The 17,191-nt window shown below is 47.3% G+C and overlaps 2 protein-coding genes across 2 annotated transcripts; one reads left to right on the top strand and one right to left on the bottom strand.

Moving 5' to 3' along the window:
• The first annotated feature begins 7,251 nt into the window (after positions 1-7,251).
• Positions 7,252-9,892, top strand: LOC117849987 (pentatricopeptide repeat-containing protein At4g14170). Its single transcript, XM_034731749.2, has one exon. The coding sequence runs from the start codon at positions 7,640-7,642 to the stop codon at positions 8,843-8,845; it is 1,206 nt and encodes a 401-aa protein (XP_034587640.2). The 5' UTR covers positions 7,252-7,639; the 3' UTR covers positions 8,846-9,892.
• Positions 9,893-10,353: 461 nt separating this feature from the next.
• On the bottom strand, positions 10,354-12,846 carry LOC117849985 (asparagine synthetase [glutamine-hydrolyzing]). Its single transcript, XM_034731748.2, has 5 exons — positions 12,360-12,846; positions 11,341-12,279; positions 11,181-11,261; positions 11,015-11,101; positions 10,354-10,920 (listed from the first exon to the last, which is right to left on the bottom strand). Exons 1-5 carry the CDS (start codon positions 12,687-12,689, stop codon positions 10,537-10,539), a joined length of 1,821 nt encoding a protein of 606 aa, XP_034587639.1. The 5' UTR covers positions 12,690-12,846; the 3' UTR covers positions 10,354-10,536.
• Between the last annotated feature and the right edge of the window lie 4,345 nt (positions 12,847-17,191).

Below are 17,191 nucleotides of genomic sequence, written 5' to 3'. Positions count from 1 at the left end.
GAATAATCAGCTAGAGAACCAGACCATACCTCAATTAGAGTTTTCTTATCAGTGGCAATACTGGGTGAACGATTAATAAGATAGCAAGCAGTGGAAGCAGTTTCAGCCCAAAAATGTGTATTCAGACCAGCATTAGACAACATGCAATGGACCTTGGAGATGATAGTCCTGTTCATACGCTCAGCTACACCATTTTGTTGGGGTGTATAAGGAACAGTGTAGTGCCTAACAATACCTTCAGATTTGCAATATGACTTAAATTCATTAGAATAGAATTCCATCCCATTATCAGTATGAAGCTTCTTAACCTTATTTTCAATTTGATTTTCAACCATAATCTTACACTCTTTAAATGTTGAAAATATCTCTAATTTATCTTTCAAGAAATAAAGCCATACCTTTCTAGAATAATCATCAATAATGGTCAACATATAACGAGTACCACCAAGAGAAGGCTTGCAAGATGCTCCCCATAAATCAGAATGCACATAATCAAGAATACCTTTACTTGTATGACTTGAGGTATTGAATTTCACCCTCTTGTGTTTGTCAAACACACAATGCTCACAGAAATTCAACTTACTGATGCTATGCCCATCGAGAAATCCTATCTTACTCAGCACTACCAAGCCAAGCTCACTCATAAGCCCAAGATGCATATGCCAAAAATTAGTAGCATCAGAAGTAGATAATGAATTAGAAATACAGCGGGCATCACCTGTAATTGTAGTACCACAAAGACGGTACAAGTTGGCAGATTTCAAATCACCTTTCATAATAATAAGAGAACCTTTTGACACTTTCAAAACTCCATCTCCACTGGAGTACTTGTACCCTTTGCCATCAAGAGTACTCAAAGAAATAAGATTCTTGCTCATATTTGAAATGCGCCTCACATTTGTCAAAGTTCTAGTAATACCATCATACATCTTAATCTGAACAGGTCCAATGCCAACAATCTGATGTGATCTATCATCACCCATTCTAACGGGACCACATTGGACAAATCGTAAGTGATGAACCAATCTCTATTAATACATATATGAAAGGAAGCAGCAAAATCAAGAATACATTCATCACCATTATTTGCACATCCAGCAAAAGCAACAAGAACCTCAGAACGATCTGAACTACCATCAGCAGCAACAACAGAAGCATTACCTTCATCAGATTTACCTTTCGGTCTATACGTGCCAGTTTTCTTTTCCTTATTCTTCAACTTATAGCAGTCAGATATAAAATGAGTCTTTTTTTTGCAATAGTTGCAGAATTTCTCATCCTTGCATGTAGACTTTGAACGGCCCCTATAACTGTTCGAACTCTTGCCTCTATATTCATTATTTGATTTACTTTGTGTCTTGCCACGAACAGACAAAGCTTCTCCATTGGAAGCAGAACCTTCAGAAGACACCATCTGTTTCATCTTTTCCTTGGCTTGCGATGCCTCATAGACTTCATTCATGGTTATCGTATCACGACTATACAATATGGTATCTCCGAAGTTTGCTAAAAAAAAACTAAGCAGTGAGCACAAAAGAATGAGACCCAAGTCTTCATCATCATATTTTACCTCCATAGACTGTAGGTCAGCAACGATCTCCTTAAAGATCGAAAGATGGTTAGGCACATAACCACCTTCTTGCAACTTGTGCGTATATAACTTCATCTTCATATGCATCTTACTTGTCAAATCTTTAAACATGCAAATTGACTCTAATTTGAGCCATAAAGCAGCAACAGTTTTCTCTTGCAAAATATTATTTGAAAGATAAAGATGAATATGAGACAAGGCCTTACGATCTTTCCTCTTCTCATCATCGATTCAAGACTTTGAATTCTTGTTCCCGAATTTATCAAGCGCATCATCCAAATCAGCTTGCGCTAGAATAGCTTGCATCTTGAGCTTATAAGCTGACTGAAAAGCTGAAACGGCTGCTGTTTGGTGGCTGATAAGCCGACTAAATAAGCTGAAGTGAACATGCTGCTTGTATCTCGATCCAGCAATGGAATATCATAGTTCATTGAAGCCATTACAAAGAAATAATCAGAAGAAAAATAATCTGCAGTAAATAATCTAGGTAACCTGTGTAACCCTAGCAGAACCTATAGCCTGTGTACAGCTCATGTGTACGATTAGCAAAGAGCAAATGCGATCTCCTTGTAGATCTTGGTGTGACCGTAGCAAAATTACACCAAAATTCACGCGAGGAACAGAGGAGCCGCTGTACTTCTCCTCGATCCCAGTGCAGCAACAGAACTAGGATTTCTGCTCCGCCTGAGAACTTGCGCTTGAACAATCTGCTCGCTGTGTCGCCTCAGGGAGGCGGCTTTTTTAGCACGTGTCACATGAATGTTTAGGTACTAATTAGGAGTATTAAACGTAGGCTATTTACAAAACCTATTACATAAGTGGAGGCTAAACGGCAAGACGAGTCTAATTAATCCATCATTAGCAAATGTTACCGTAGCAACACATTGTCAAATCATGGACTAATTAGGTTTAATAGATTCGTCTCGCCGTTTAGCATCTACTTATGTAATGGGTTTTGTAAATAATCTATGTTTAATACTTCTAATTAGTATCTAAACATTTGATGTGACGGGTCACAGAAACCAACCAGGCCGGAATAGCCAGGGTCCTTCTCTCTTGCCTCACGACAAGAGTTGTAGGGTAGCAGCGGAACTTTTGGCCCCGTTTGGTCCCGTTTGGTCTTTAGCAGCTCCTAAAGTTCATAGAGTTTCTATCACATCGAATGTTTAGATACTAATTAGGAGTATTAAATATAAATTAATTATAAAATCAATTGCACAGATCGAGACTAATTTGCGAGACGAATCTATTAAGCCTAATTAGTCCATGATTTGACAATATGATGCTACAGTAAACTTGTGCTAATGATGGATTAATTAGGCTTAATAGATTCATCTCGAAAATTTATCTCCATCTATATAATCAGTTTTATAATTAGCTCATATTTAATTCTTCTAATTAGCCTTCGAATATTCGATGTGACATGAATTTTTAGTTGGGATTAAAGATCCAAACACCCCGTCGGCAGATACAAGTGCCGGTCCGACTCGAACTCGGCGGCGACGTGTCGACGATGGCAGGAACGGTAAAAGCCCGGTGGCTTCGACCAGGAGACGGAAAACGAATTCCGTCGATTTTCCCTCGGAAACCGAGGAAGCAACGCGCCGGCGATAACGACGAGACCTGCTCGGAGCGGATGGAATCGCCGTATCATATTAGTTCCGGCGGCAGCATAGAACAGGGACTGAAACCCTAATTTTTTTCAATCAAATCTCATGACCAGTTCTGGTACCACTTGTTAGTAAATAATGCGAAAACAAGATTGAACACGAGACACGATTTTTAATGTAGAAAATACTTGCGGGAAAAAATCTTCGGCACCAATCGGCGATCCTCGCACTATAAAAAAGAGGGAACGAACGGCCTTCAGTGTACCACAGCAAAGGAAGACACACGTTGAAGGATGGCACGGGCGCTCCAAAAAGATCCATCGGTTCATCAACATCTTCAGCTAAGCTGTACTAGTATGAAAGACAGTTTGGAGTGTATTTCAGTTCCTCTGCGGAAAAGAATAACGTAGAAAAAAAAGCTTTTTACTCTGATGTGCTGTCGATTAAGGTGACGCAATTGAGAAGGTAGCACGTAACTTGTTCATGAAAGGGTATACCACGTTAAAGCAAAGGAAAATTGGCAAAACCACTACCTGATGGACTCATAGAGTAGCTATCTCAGAGAGAAGACGAAGGAAAGGAAAAAAAGGAGGAAGAAAAGAGAAGTGCGTACTGTCATCTTCAGCCATTAGATGTCACTGTTACTTCAATAATCACATATTGATACATTTTGGAAATTTACAAATACGACAGAACATCATACATCAGAGAGAAACAAAAATTCATTGTCGTCATAAAGGTGTTGTTATCGCCATTCCTACTGTACCAGTACCACTAGAGCATTAGTTTCGCGATCAATAGGCACTAATGAGGCGATAATTTGTCGACAATGATCGCCGGTCTGTTTCTTTCATTTCAGCTTTATTCATGAAATCTTTCACACCCTCTCATTATGTCTCCCCTCAAATATACTGATGTACACTTCTTTGGACGAATAGGCCCCTACCTGCTCTCTCCCTCCTTCAGTTCCTTACACACGTTCCATTTCAGCACCATGAACTGCGATGAACCTACACAAGCTACTACATATGCTTTATCATGTCCTTAGCTTGTATACACTATACACTACACTCACATCGCGATAACATGATGATGGAACAACAGTACAACACAGATCGGATCCTCGCCTTCGTCTGCCTCCACCAACCTTTGTTTCACTCGCTCTCCGTGCTTGATGCACACACACTGATGGACGGGTGGATCGTCTCTCCTTTGCGTCTGCCTGCCTGCTGGTGCCGCTGTTGGAGCTCAGAAACACGAGCGCATTTTTGGCCGTGCCTTTGTTTAACTTTGTGCTGAGAATAAAAAAGCTTTGTGCTAAAGGATGTCGGCGTCCGCCATGTCGTTCGTGGGCGTCTTGATTGCTCGCTGATGAAGGTAGGCGCCAAAGCTAGATAGACAGGTAATATTCAGATCCCTGGTCAGAGATTCATCTTTGTCCTGGATCTTTATGCCCAATCAAAAGAAAAGCCCACTCAAACTCCAGCTTTGATGGTGCTCTCCCTTTTTTTTTGGGTCTAAACTCTAAACTAACTCCATGCACAGGCACATAGGCAGGAGTTGAAAGAAAATTAAACTGTAAGCCTGCACTTGGTGGCTCCCATCTGTCCTGTCCATTGGCTTTCCCATTCTGAATATCATTTGCATCTATCTCTTCTTGTTTATTGAACAGGTCTTCTGTTACAACGTCCTATGAGCTAACCTACATTGTCTATATCGTCCAAAAACATTTGTAAAAGATGTTGCTTTAATTTTTCGGTGGAGCTTGTTGCTTGCTTCGATCACCAATGCCACGGTGGTCCATGGATCTGCAGGAGCCAGTCCAACACTAGCCAGGCCGATACGACAGGCCTAGCAAAGGAGAAGCGTAGCCCATCAGACAAAAGCACTCATTGCATTGGCTCCTTTGATTCCATTTGAGATAACCTACTCTACTAGCACTATCTTTATTTCCTTGTCATTACAAAGAATCGTGAATGACCTTGACTGAAAATTTTTTAGTCGCTTGTGTTGTCTGTGAAATATACAAAGTGTACACAGTAGCATCGATCAACTGCAAGAGATGAGTCCATATTGCCCTGCATCCTCATTGCGAATCACAACAGAACCGCATTTGTCAGCTGAATCTTAAAGCTTGTAATTGCCAGGTTGCCTGTACTTTTGTTGCAACTAATTGCAAGTTATTAGCAGTTTCTCTATCTACAATTTTTACAACAAGACAGCAGGTACCCAAAACAGCTCCAAAAGCCGTAAACTATAAACGCTGAATCTTCTGAGTAGAAACGTCATGCATAGTCTTTTCACCTGGTAGGTGCAGTATGGTTATCTGCTAGTTCATCTCTCCAGGAAAAGAGTTCACAGCGACAGTCGGGGAAAGAACGTTCGGTAGTTCAGTCTGCAAGCTCAACGACGAGAAACACGACAAACAACATTGCCAAAGCAACTCTGATCTATCGATCGATAGAACCAGGACGCAGAAATTAAGCATGCAATTATATGAGACTTTTCAAAAAAGATCGAGCGCTGTGCCGCTGTGGGGAGAAAAAGCACTAATAATTCGAGGATAGATCAAAGAAGTAGACGCATGCATCGCATCCAGCTTTGCTTTATGCTTTCCTTTCCTACGATGTAATACAGGCGTACGAGAAACCGCCGCCGATCATCAGGGTCGTCGTCTTCGTCAGGGCAAAGTTGGTCTGCCTGCCTGTGCTCTGCATCATGCTGGACGAACGGGAGAGCAGGAGCAGCACGCACGGCACGGCGGACGCGGTGACGCCGGCGACGAATAAGCGGCACCCGGCCCTGCCGGCGGGTTGCTGGACAGGGACGGCTCATCGCGACGTGCGCGGCTTCTTATCCCGGCATTCGTTAGTGATGCTGCCATTAAAGTGAGCTCGCGCTTTGCTTCTGCCGGACGGACACCGAGTCACCGAGTGAATCTAGACGCTCTTGCGTGCTAGGGATCGAGAGAAGAACGCACCCGATCTGGGAAGTTGGCAGGCGTACAAAAGTGACGGTGCAGTCAGGATGGCGCTGACAAAAGTGACGGTTGTCTTGTTGGCTGGCATCGATCGCCACTTGACGGCTTGACGCGACGAAGTCATCGCATTTCGTGGACTGGTTGGCATCGACACGCTCTCTCACTCAGAAGACAAAATAATCGGGCCCAAAACATTCTAGCCCAACCTATATTATATATTATTGGGTTCCAACTCTAACCCGCTTCCGTTAATGAGAAGAGAGAGCTGAAAGGTTTAATAAAAAGAATTTCTGGCGCGCATGGCCTTACACGATGACCGGGCCTGAGAACTTATCAAGTCTGAAAATTCCTAGGCTCGATAAGTAGGAGAATTTTGCTCTGTGGTGAGCCCACCTGCAGCACAAGCCCAAAACTCAGGCCTCCGGCAAAATAACACACCACCGCCGGCCGACCGCCGCCGCACTGTTCCCCAGCATTGTCAAGGCCCAATTCTCCTGTCAGCACGTGGCAGTCGGCGGCGACAGGGATGGCAACGGGACGGGTCAGGGCCGGGTTAAGCTTCCGCGGACCCACCCCGAAACTCGAATAGTAAACCTGCTCTGAACCTGAAACCCTATTCGGGTGGAAATTCTACCCCGACCTCGAAATCCGTGGGCGCCTGAAACCCAGCGAGTCCCCCACCACACGAGCAGTTGGTCCGTGGGGGCTGCGTCGCCGTCGCCGGGCTCCCTATCGCCGACATTGCCCCCAGGCGCTGCCGCCCATGGTCGGGGGTCCGCGCCACCGCCGTCGCGGGCGGAGGGGTCGAGGGGCATGGGCGGCGCTCATGTGCGAGGGGCGAGGGTGTGGGGCAGGGGCGGCGCGGGCGAGGGTGACTGGTGAAGGCGAGACTGCGCAGGCGAGGGGCGAGAGGCGCGAGCGAGGGACGCGGGCGAGGGCGAGGGTGCAGGGCAGGGGACGGCAAAGGCAAGGGTGAGGGACACGGGGCATAGGCGAGGGCGAGGCGAGGGGCGTGGGTCGCAAGTGGCCTAGTGGCGCGGCGGTTGCCACCGCCGCGTGGAGTGGGTCTGTGGGGATAGGGTGGATGGAGGACGGCAGGGGACGGAGAGAGCGGGAGAGACCGTAAGAGAGGAGAAGGGGGTGGAGGGCTGCTGGGCTCAAGGCATGGGAGAGTGGGGTGAGCATGCCGGTGCGGGGGAGATGTGGGCTAGTGCAGGTGAGCAGGCTGGTGCGGCAGTAGCTGTGCTTCGTGGGTCAAATTCGAGACTTCATGGTCCCCGCGGGGGAAATTTTTAACCCAACCTCACACCTGCCATGTCCCTGAATTCGAGACCCGCATGGAAATTCCGGACCCGTCCCCGCTCCCGTCGGGTGTGAAACCCACGGGTCTCGGTCCACCCGCCCGATTGCCATCCTAGGCGGCGAAACGGCATCGCCAGCAGCCTCGGTGTGCGCCACATGCCTCCCGTCCCCGCCACCACGCTTGCCTCCTGCAACGCCCTCCTCGCGTCGCTCGCGCGCTCCGGCCGCCCCGCGCAGGCGCTCCGCACGTTCCGCGATTTGCTCGCGCGGGGCGTCCAGCCGGACCACTTCACCCTACCTCCAGTCCTCCGCTCCTGCGCGCTTACCGGCGCCGCAGGATTCGCGGCCTCGTCCCACGCGCTCGCCGTCAAGCTCAGCGCGCAGGACAACCTCTTCGTGGCGTCCGCGCTGGTGCTCTGCTACGCGGGCCTGTCGAACCTCGCCGACGCGCGGAGGATGTTCGACGGAATGCGCGAATGGGACGCCGTCCTGTGGACATCCATGCTGTCCGCGTACGCTCAGAGAGGGGAGCCCGACGCGGCGCTGCGGTTCTTTGGTGGCATGGTGGCAGCAGGGATGGAGCTGGACGCGGTGGTCATGGTCAGCCTGCTCCTCGCGTGCGGGCAGCTCGGGTGGCGCCGTCATGGGAGGAGTGTGCACGCTTGCTGCGTCCGGAGGTTCCTAGGCATGCCTCTGTCACTTGGGAACGCGCTTGTGGACATGTATGTCAAGTGTGGGGACTTTGCGTTAGCTGAGAGGGTGTTTGCTGGGATTCCTAGGCGGGATGTTATCTCGTGGAGTGCACTGATACTTGGTCATGGTTTGAATGGGCGTTCTGATGTTGCATTGGGACTTTTCGATAGAATGGCAACTGAAGGAATCCAACCAAACTCGGTCACCTTTCTCGGGGCATTGTCAGCTTGTGCACATTCAGGCATGGTGGACAAAGCTTATGCTATCTTTGAGGGTATGAAACGGTGGGGTATTGAGCCTGAACTGAAGCATTACTCTTGCATGGCTGACACGCTCGGTAGAGCAGGGCGTGTTGTTGAGGCCGTGAAGATGATAGAGGAAATGCCTTTTGAGCCTGACGAAGCAATGCTTGGAGGTGCACTGGCAGCCTGTCGTGTGCATGGAGAAATGGAGGCTGCTGAACAGGTTTCAAAGAGATTGATGGACATGTCTCCTGGAAAGAGTGGCTACTACATGAGCTTGGCAAACATATATTCAGATGCTGGAAGGTACAGTGATGCAGAGAGAATAAGAGACTTCATGAAAGAAGTTAAAGTCAGCAAGCTTCCTGGATATAGTTCGGTTGAATTGGATGTTGATAGATTTCATAGAACGAGCAATGGAGTTTGAAGTACGTAAGCAGAATCTACTCTCTGGTGCCCACACACTTCACTGCAGTATATCCGTTGAATGGTAAAGATAATAGAGGGGATTAGCAGACAGAAAGAGCGAAAGAGATGTATTGTCAACACCACATGAGTACATGATTATTATAGGCTTCCTAATGTTTGAGTTACTCTGTCGTGTTGTCAAATTGTGAGAAAGCCACTACTTGAGCAGATATGGACAACTTGATAAAAATAAAGCATGATGGTCATGAATTGAAATCATGCAATTCTCTCAAGTTATTTAAGAAAGGAGAAAAGAGATTGTCCACTATCCGTGGCTGGGGCGTTAAAATATCTTTTGAAACTGACACATGATGACACCCAAGTTTGTTGATATGACATTGACATATCAGAAATATTTGGTTAAGATCGGTCCAATATTTACAAGAAGTGGATGAGCAATATGGTGGTTTATTTGCAAATGCTTTCTTCTCCATTACAAGTGTTGCCTTATTCTATAGAACAGGAGATGGGAAATTGATAGGCTAAACTGGGCCGCACTGACTATGTTAATCTGAATGCAGTAGTTAATGGACATTTATGCTGGGTTTCAGTTTTTCTTGTCTATGAAGTTGCTGCAGTGATTCTTGAATACTGTGCATTTCCCTGAGACAACTATTGCTTGAACAGAGAAGTAACTATGATTCATAGGCTCATAGTGTGCTCAGAATCTCTACATGGACTTGAGGAGCAAATGGTATGGAACTGAACTCAGACTATGCTTACATAATCTGCACACTGAGACCAATTAAACCCTTTTGGTTGCCCACCTAGAAATGGTTTCTTTGTCTTCCATTCACTCATTGAGAGGAAAAGGGCGTTGGTACTTAAGTTTGAGAACTTTTGACGCTAATGCTGGTATATCAACTATATGATTTACCGATAGATACATGCTCATTTGACTCTCCCAGCCTAACAGGGAGATATGACATGATATTATTCTAGTCTATATTCACCTTCAAATACATATAATATGTTGATAGCATTTCAATTGCTGTCTTGGGGCAAATAGACTATCAGCATGACTATGATCTTCCAAAGATTGCTTGACGAAATGACATGCTGTTTGGGATTTTCTTGCACTAGAAACGCACACAGCTTCGGATGGTCCCACACTCCCACTCCCGCTCCCACTTGATTTTTCTTACCCCCAATAGCAGACACTCATAACTGCAAACTCAGTCCTTTTTTCACTCATCCAACTTCCTCGGTTTTTTTTTCTGAGAAAGTTTTGGCCAACAGAACAGTGTTATATCTGACTGTTCACAATTACTTAAATATTCTCGAGGCTAGGACTCTCATCTCTTCTCATGAAATTGCATAATCAATACAGACATCAGAATTTTGCTTTCTAAATGCCACTACAAAATGTCTGGAAAAGCCAGGTACCATATGGCGAAAACTGTCAAGTGGTAGCTTTCAAGTGACGAGAGTAGGTTAGAAAACACAAGTAGCGCAGGACATCACTGATTTCATCCAAACAACATGGCATCCAACTCATTATTCGAGCAAAGTAAGCATATATTGGTTCCTCGATACATAAAGATTAAAAAAAGGATATTCAGGATTAAACACGACTACTAGTTACAGCATGCGCCGAACAGCTTAAATATAATGGCAGCTTTGCTTAATCATTTAGTAATTTGTAGCGAGCTAGCCCTCGATGACAACGCCTGGCGGCGTCGTTGTAGCCTTGATGGTCCTGGGCTTCTTGGCTCCTGCCGCGATGGTGGCCGGGGCATGCTTGTTCTGCTGCTGAGCGCCGGATTCGGACTCGGATTCGGATTGGTGGTAGGAGGCGAGATGGACGCCCAGCGCCGCCCTCCCCGAGGGGTCGAGATTCGCCGACCACTGCGCGTCCCACTCGACAGCCTTGGCCGTGCTGCACGCCACGCTTGGACCGCCGGGCACCGTCAGGATCGCCGGCTTCTGGGGGAAGAACCTCTCAAAGATCATCCTGTAGTAGTAGGCCTCTTTTGTGGTCGGGGTGTTGTGTGGAAAGATGAACTTTGCATTCGACAACATCTTGTCAGTCACCTGCATCCATTTATTTTGTATGGAGTGATTTCATATAAGGACCTTGCAACAGGCAATTATTTTTTTACCGAAATTGTCATGAGAATTGACTTACATTTGATGCTGCATGGGCCTTTAAGCCATCGATCCAACTGTACCCAACACCATCACTGAACTGCTCCTTCTGCCTGTACAGGATATGCTGCAAGTGCGTAGATTAAGTGTCAGTCACTGCTGCAGATGTCTCTGGAGGTTACCTTGGGCAGCCGAATGTTGCGTACCTTTGGCAGGAATGGGTTCTCCTCATCGTCGAATGCCTTCCTCAGTACCCACTTCTCAATTCTTCCAAGATCAGGCCGGACCTGTAATGAAGTCAGAAATGGTCACTGTCTGAAAAAAAAGAGGTTTCAGTTTCAATGAAGTGCTTGAGATCGTCAGTACCATCTTCCACTCGGGATCGATGCTCATGGCCTCGTTGATGAACTCCTTGTCCAAGAAGGGCACACGAGCCTCAAGGCCCCAAGCAGAGGTTGCCTTGTTGGCCCTCAAGCAATCATACTGATGCAGAGCTTTGATCTTCCGGCAGGTTTCGCGGTGGAACTCTTCTTTGTTGGGGGCCTTGTGGAAGTAGAGGTATCCTCCGAAGATCTCGTCGGAGCCCTCGCCGGAGATGACCATCTTGACCCCGAGCGACTTGATCTTGCGGGACATGAGGAACATGGGCGTGCTCGCCCTGATGGTGGTGACGTCATACGTCTCGGTGTGGTATATGACGTCCTCGATGGCGTCGATGCCGTCCTGCACGGTGAAGTGGAACTCATGGTGCAGGGTGCCCAGGTGATCCGCCACCTCCTTGGCGGCCTTGAGGTCAGGGGATCCCTCCAGGCCCACGCAGAAGGAGTGGAGCTTTGTGCCCCAGCGCTTGGCGGCCTTGGTCCCCGCCAGGTGACGGACGGTGACGGCCGCCACCAGCGACGAGTCCAGGCCGCCGGAGAGCAGAACGCCGAAGGGGACATCGGTCATGAGCCTCTTGATAACGGCCTTCTCGAAGGCCTTCCTGAGCGCCAGCGGGTCGTAGCGAACCGACGGGATGACGGCCTCCTCGTCGTACCACGGAGGGTTGTACCATCTCGTGAACCCTCCCTCCTTGCTCGAGTAGAGGTGGCCCGGGGGAAAGATCTCGAAGTGCTCGCACTCGTCGTGCAGGGCCTTCATCTCCGACGAAATCCAGACCGAGCCGTCGATTCCCCACCCGATGTAGAGGGGCGTGACGCCGATGGCGTCGCGGGCCGCCATGAAGCGGCCGTGGCGGGTGTCGAGCAGGACGAAGGAGAAGACGCCATCCAGCATGTCCACGAAACCTTCCCCATGCTCCTCGTACTACAAATACGATCAGTGAGAGGTGAGCAGGTGACTGAAACGGACAGATACACTGACAAAACATATGAGTATATACCAACCAGGTGCGCGATGACCTCGCAGTCGCTGCCGGTCCTGAACTTGTGGCCGGCAGCGGAGAGGTGGGTCCTGAGGTTCTCGTGGTTGTAGATCTCGCCGTTGACGGTGACGACGACGGACTCGTCCTCGTTGTAGAGGGGCTGGTCGCCGGAGGCCGGGTCGATGATGGCGAGGCGCTGGTGGGAGAGGTAGCAGTCGCCCACCTGCCGCAGCCCGCTCCAGTCTGGGCCCCGGTGCTTGAGCCGGCGCGACAGCTCCAGCACGCGGGCGCGCTTCTTTACCTGCAGCGAAGCCTCGTCGGCGCAGCCCAGCACAGCAAGGATGCCGCACATCCTGCTACCTCACTCACAATGCAACCTTAAATTTTTGTTTTGGGAGGAAACTAAAGCTTGAGTTGCAGCTAGGCTTCTCACTCTGCTGAGATTACGAGATCAAACAGCAGACGAGATGAGCTGAGCTAGCTTGTGTTGAGTGGAGTGAGCTTTGCATTGCTGGGCCTCTATTTATAGAGCGAGCGATTGACAAGGGAGACCATCCATCTACATTATCACCATTGTCCATTACTATGCACAGAACAATTCGTTTCTTTTTCCTTGTTTTTATTCACTAGCGGTAGACAACCAATGCTTCTCTACTGTTCTATTTCTTCTAATATATTTTCTGGATTTAGTCTATTTTTTTATTTCCGGACACAAGATAGTTGCACCAGGACAACATATCATGGGCAGGCAGATGCATGTAGTGATATGACCCGGAAAAGCAGGCAAGTTCATCCGGCAGCTGACACGGTTCCCCTCGTTTTGTTTTTTCTCCATGCCACATGTTTGAGCTGCATTTGTTCACGGGTACGGTCCGATCCACATATCCACCCCTCCGGCGTCGGCGACTTTACAACTTTAGGTACGTACATGCGTGATTCCATTGCATATGCTGATGCGAAATAAACAACCTTCCTTACATCGGTCGGATACGCTGATGCCAAATTACGGCATTATTTTGCCCGCTCCCACCTAATTATCAATTTGCACTCACAAAAAAAGAAGAAAAAGCCCCTAAATTACAGTCAATTGCATTGCTCCGTAAAGTAGCAACAATAGCGCAAAGTATACGGTGGATAAAGAGGAAAAATGTAAAACCACATTATTTTAACCATTGATTTCTCTCTATCCTACTGTTGATCTATCTACCTCATGTATTTCTCACATACCCATAATCCATCTCACCATTGATTCAAAAATGAATGGCTTGTATAACTCATGTGGTTGCACATACATGTGAAAAATCCATGTTCAGATAAAGAGGACGAACATAATTTAATGACTAAAGTGTAGGGTTAGTGGAAACTCCGTGTGTATATATTCCTCCAGCTCCCCTGTTAACTTAAGAAAGAATTTGTAGCATACTCAAATATATATTATTGCTATTTATCTAGCACGTACAGAACACAATGGCAAACCGAAGTAACAGAAAAGTAATGGACACTCGGTAAAGATGTTGTAATTTTAGATTTAGGAAAAAAGACTATTTACTGACAAAAAAATGATTAACTTCGTCCATTTGACCTTTTTATAAAATATTGGTTCAGTTTATTCGCCAAACTATTCAGGTCCATTTTAGCTCCTCAAACGGCATTCGTTTCTATTTTTGTTTTTGTTTCTTTTCATATGTGCTATGTTTCGGTTCGAATTTTGTGGGTTGATATATACATTTCATTATAGCCTATGTTCGGAAAACTTTTATGATGATCTGTAGTTATTTTTTCATTTATTTATTTTCATATCTTGTGATAGAATAATATGAAATATTCCGACCCGATGAAATAGCAACATAAAAATTTGAAACATTTTTGGAACATGTCAACTATCAATCATAATATTTTTTATATAGTTTGGGGAGTAAACCAAGGTGATATTGTGTATGCAGCTGTTAAACAAATAATGGGAATCGTTGGAGATGGAAAAATTCTCTCGTTTGGTTACTTCGTTACTAAAGGCCAGCAAAACATCACATCAGCTTCAAAAGGGTCATCGATATTTTTGTGTGTGCTGTAAGAAAAAAAATAAAAGAAAAGGAAGATAAGAAAAATAATTACAATCTTCATATCCGTACAAATTGAATTCACAATATTTCCTTGTATAATTGTTAAATGGATGTGACATATTTTGCAAAGAAAAGAAAATGACTGCATCAACGTGTTGAATTGAAGCATGACGAAGGATTTAGTACCGGGTAAAGTCTCCACCCGGTACAAGAGGTTTCCCGTCCACGCACACCGCAAACACTTAGATTTTTTAATCCACGCACCGCCCGCTCCGCCTCCCTTATCTCCTCAGCTCCCTCCGCTCCGCCTCCCTCATCCTCATCTCCTCTATCTCCTATCTCTCTCTCTCTCTCTCTCTCTCTCTCTCTCTTGTCTGTAGCTTCCTCTCCCTTCCTCTTCCGCCTTGTGCTCTCACCGGTTGGCCCCTTCCTCTGCCTCCCCTCCCCTCCCCCCTCCGCTCGCCCCTCACCGGCGGTGAGAAGCGGTGGCGGTGTCGGTGTTTAAACCTGGGAACCTACCAAGGGGAGTACCCAAGGTAGAGTTTTGGTTGGTGGGTGTCCCCGAAATCATTAACTCGACGGTGTACGTAGGCACGCGATTTAGACAGGTTCGGGCCGCTACGCTAGATCGCATAATATCCTACGTCCTGTGTGTTATTTGCTTGTATTCAATTGAACTTGTTTGGAGGGGGTCCCTGCCCGTCCTTATATATCGGAGGAGCAGGGTTGCATGTCAGTTATTTTACAAGAGTACTAGTTGGATTCGACCACAGAGTCCTACTCTAACTGCTACGTGTATTCTCTGAGTCCTTGACTAGTTCTTGTCCTCCACGCAGACTACGCCAGCCTGCACCGTAGTCCCCATGTTTGACACGTCTCGGTGTACAACCCTGTGTATGAGTTTGTCCAAACCTTTTGGTGGGCCCATAGAGGTATGTACGACAAGCCCTCGAGTACGTTTTAGTGAAATGCAGCAATCCCAAGTACCTTTATAGGCTTCATCCGACTAGTTTTTGGTGCTCTTCTGAGTACTCTGTCGAAGTTGAGCCTTCAAGTAACTCAAGTACCGCCATGCGGCTAGAATGTGCTAAAGCCTCATCTGACGCTGTCTTGAATATCTGTCCTTGAATTTATATATGAAAGTGCGATGAAAATCGCACTCCATATGGAGTAACCCCTGAGCCTTAGGTTGAATCGAAAAATCAGGCTGAGGGTCAATCTGCATTTGTATTGTCCTCACCTTAAACTCCGGAGAAAAAACTTTTTAGCCGACGGGCACGTGGCACATAGCCCCCGAGCCATTAGCTGACTAGTTTTAGGAGGTATAAGGGTCAACCACCAGTCATCGTGACCGTCGCCAACAGTAATCTTATATTTTGCGGTAACTTCGGAAACTGATGGCCATATGCGAAATTAACGGCCAAAGGCGAAAACATCGGGCCATTAGCTCCATTTACTCCGCTTCTATTATAAATAGATGAGAAAAATTACCCCCATTTACTCCGCCATTAGCATCTACTATTTGCGCTTCCAAAAACCCTACTGCCCAGCACCGCCGCAATCCAATCTTAGAGTGCCGATGCCGCCACCCTCCTGTAAGCCCCCGAGCATGTGCGCAAGAAGAGGCTCGTGACATCCGAGATGGGGAGGAAAGCATATGCTTCTAGGGGCACTGAGCATGCAAGCGACCACTGCTAGTAGGTCGATCGTCTAGACAATTTCAGCACCAAATATGGGAAGATGAACTAGACCGCGCCGCCAACTCCTGCCTGTGCTTGGAAGAGATCAACCCTGAAGGAAGAATAGATCCAGGCACTGGAGAAGGCAAAGCTACTATAGGACAAAGCAACCGTAGGCTGGAGGTGTGCCTTCGGTAATGCGTGGCCATTTGAAGAGTACCCCGAGGAGACGGTAACCTTCACCCACTTTGTCGAGCGGGGTTTTGCCATCCCCTCCTCTGATTTTCTGCGGGGCCTTTTGGATTATTACAAGTTTCAGCTAGTCTACCTCAATCCCAATAGCATGCTCCACATCACTATCTTTGTGCATTTGTGCGAGGCTTTCTTGGGGATTCAGCCCCACTTTCAGCTGTTCCACAAAATATTCTGGGTGAAGCCGCAGCCAAAACTGGAGTGCACTGCAATAGTCGGTGGCACCGAAATTCAAGTCCGAGAGAAGAGTAGTAGTCTGTACTTGGACTTCGAGTTGCTGGAGTCGCACTCTGGGTGGAAGGAGAAGTGGTTCTACATTGAAGACCACAATCCGAAGCTGCCAAAGGTGACTGGTCACACCCAAAATGGAACAACAGGTGATTGACGAGCCGACGCACGGGAACAGTCTTCAAGTACCCGAGCTCTTGGTCAAGATCGCCCACTTGAAGGATCAGGGACTGATGGTGTTAGAGTCGCCTTCAATTTTTTGAAGAGATGAGTGCAACCCCTGCAGCTCCGCCACACCTAGGGTTACGAGTACTCGGGCCTCAACAACTCATCAAGGATGACGCTTGAAGAAATCTCCATCGACGGGTGATGGTGAGGTTGAAGCGCTTCTTTAAGAATGCCAATGAGATCCCCGAGTAGTCTCGGAGTTCAACGCCGCCAACCCGCTGAGAGCAGTAAGTACTCGTGGCCTTAGCCCCCGAGCCTGCTATACCTGGGGCTCTTCCCATGGCTATTCCCATGCAGAGTCTGCCCCCTCCTGTGATCATAGAAGCTATTTCCCTCAATGTTGCTGCTCCCGAAGCCCCCGAGATTGAAGCCGCCCTAGCCCTTGAAGTCGTGGTTGCTGCTGTCGG

Source organism: Setaria viridis, chromosome 3 (assembly GCF_005286985.2).
Source record: "Setaria viridis chromosome 3, Setaria_viridis_v4.0, whole genome shotgun sequence".
NCBI classification, from domain to species: Eukaryota; Viridiplantae; Streptophyta; class Magnoliopsida; order Poales; family Poaceae; genus Setaria; species Setaria viridis.
Note: the sequence above shows the minus strand (reverse complement) of the source record. Positions and strands in the feature narration are given on the sequence as shown.

What these genes read in the sequence shown, in the direction of transcription:
- LOC117849987 (XM_034731749.2), top strand. Translation starts at nt 7,640, where the DNA reads ATGCCTCCCGTCCCCGCCACCACGCTTGCCTCCTGCAACGCCCTCCTC.
- LOC117849985 (XM_034731748.2), bottom strand. Translation starts at nt 12,689, where the DNA reads ATGTGCGGCATCCTTGCTGTGCTGGGCTGCGCCGACGAGGCTTCGCTG. An exon ending in TCGATCCCGAGTGGAAGATG is followed by an intron (nt 11,262 to 11,340) that starts GTACTGACGATC and finishes ACTTCATTACAG; the next exon opens with GTCCGGCCTGATCTTGGAAG. An exon ending in AGGCCCATGCAGCATCAAAT is followed by an intron (nt 10,921 to 11,014) that starts GTAAGTCAATTC and finishes AAATGGATGCAG; the next exon opens with GTGACTGACAAGATGTTGTC.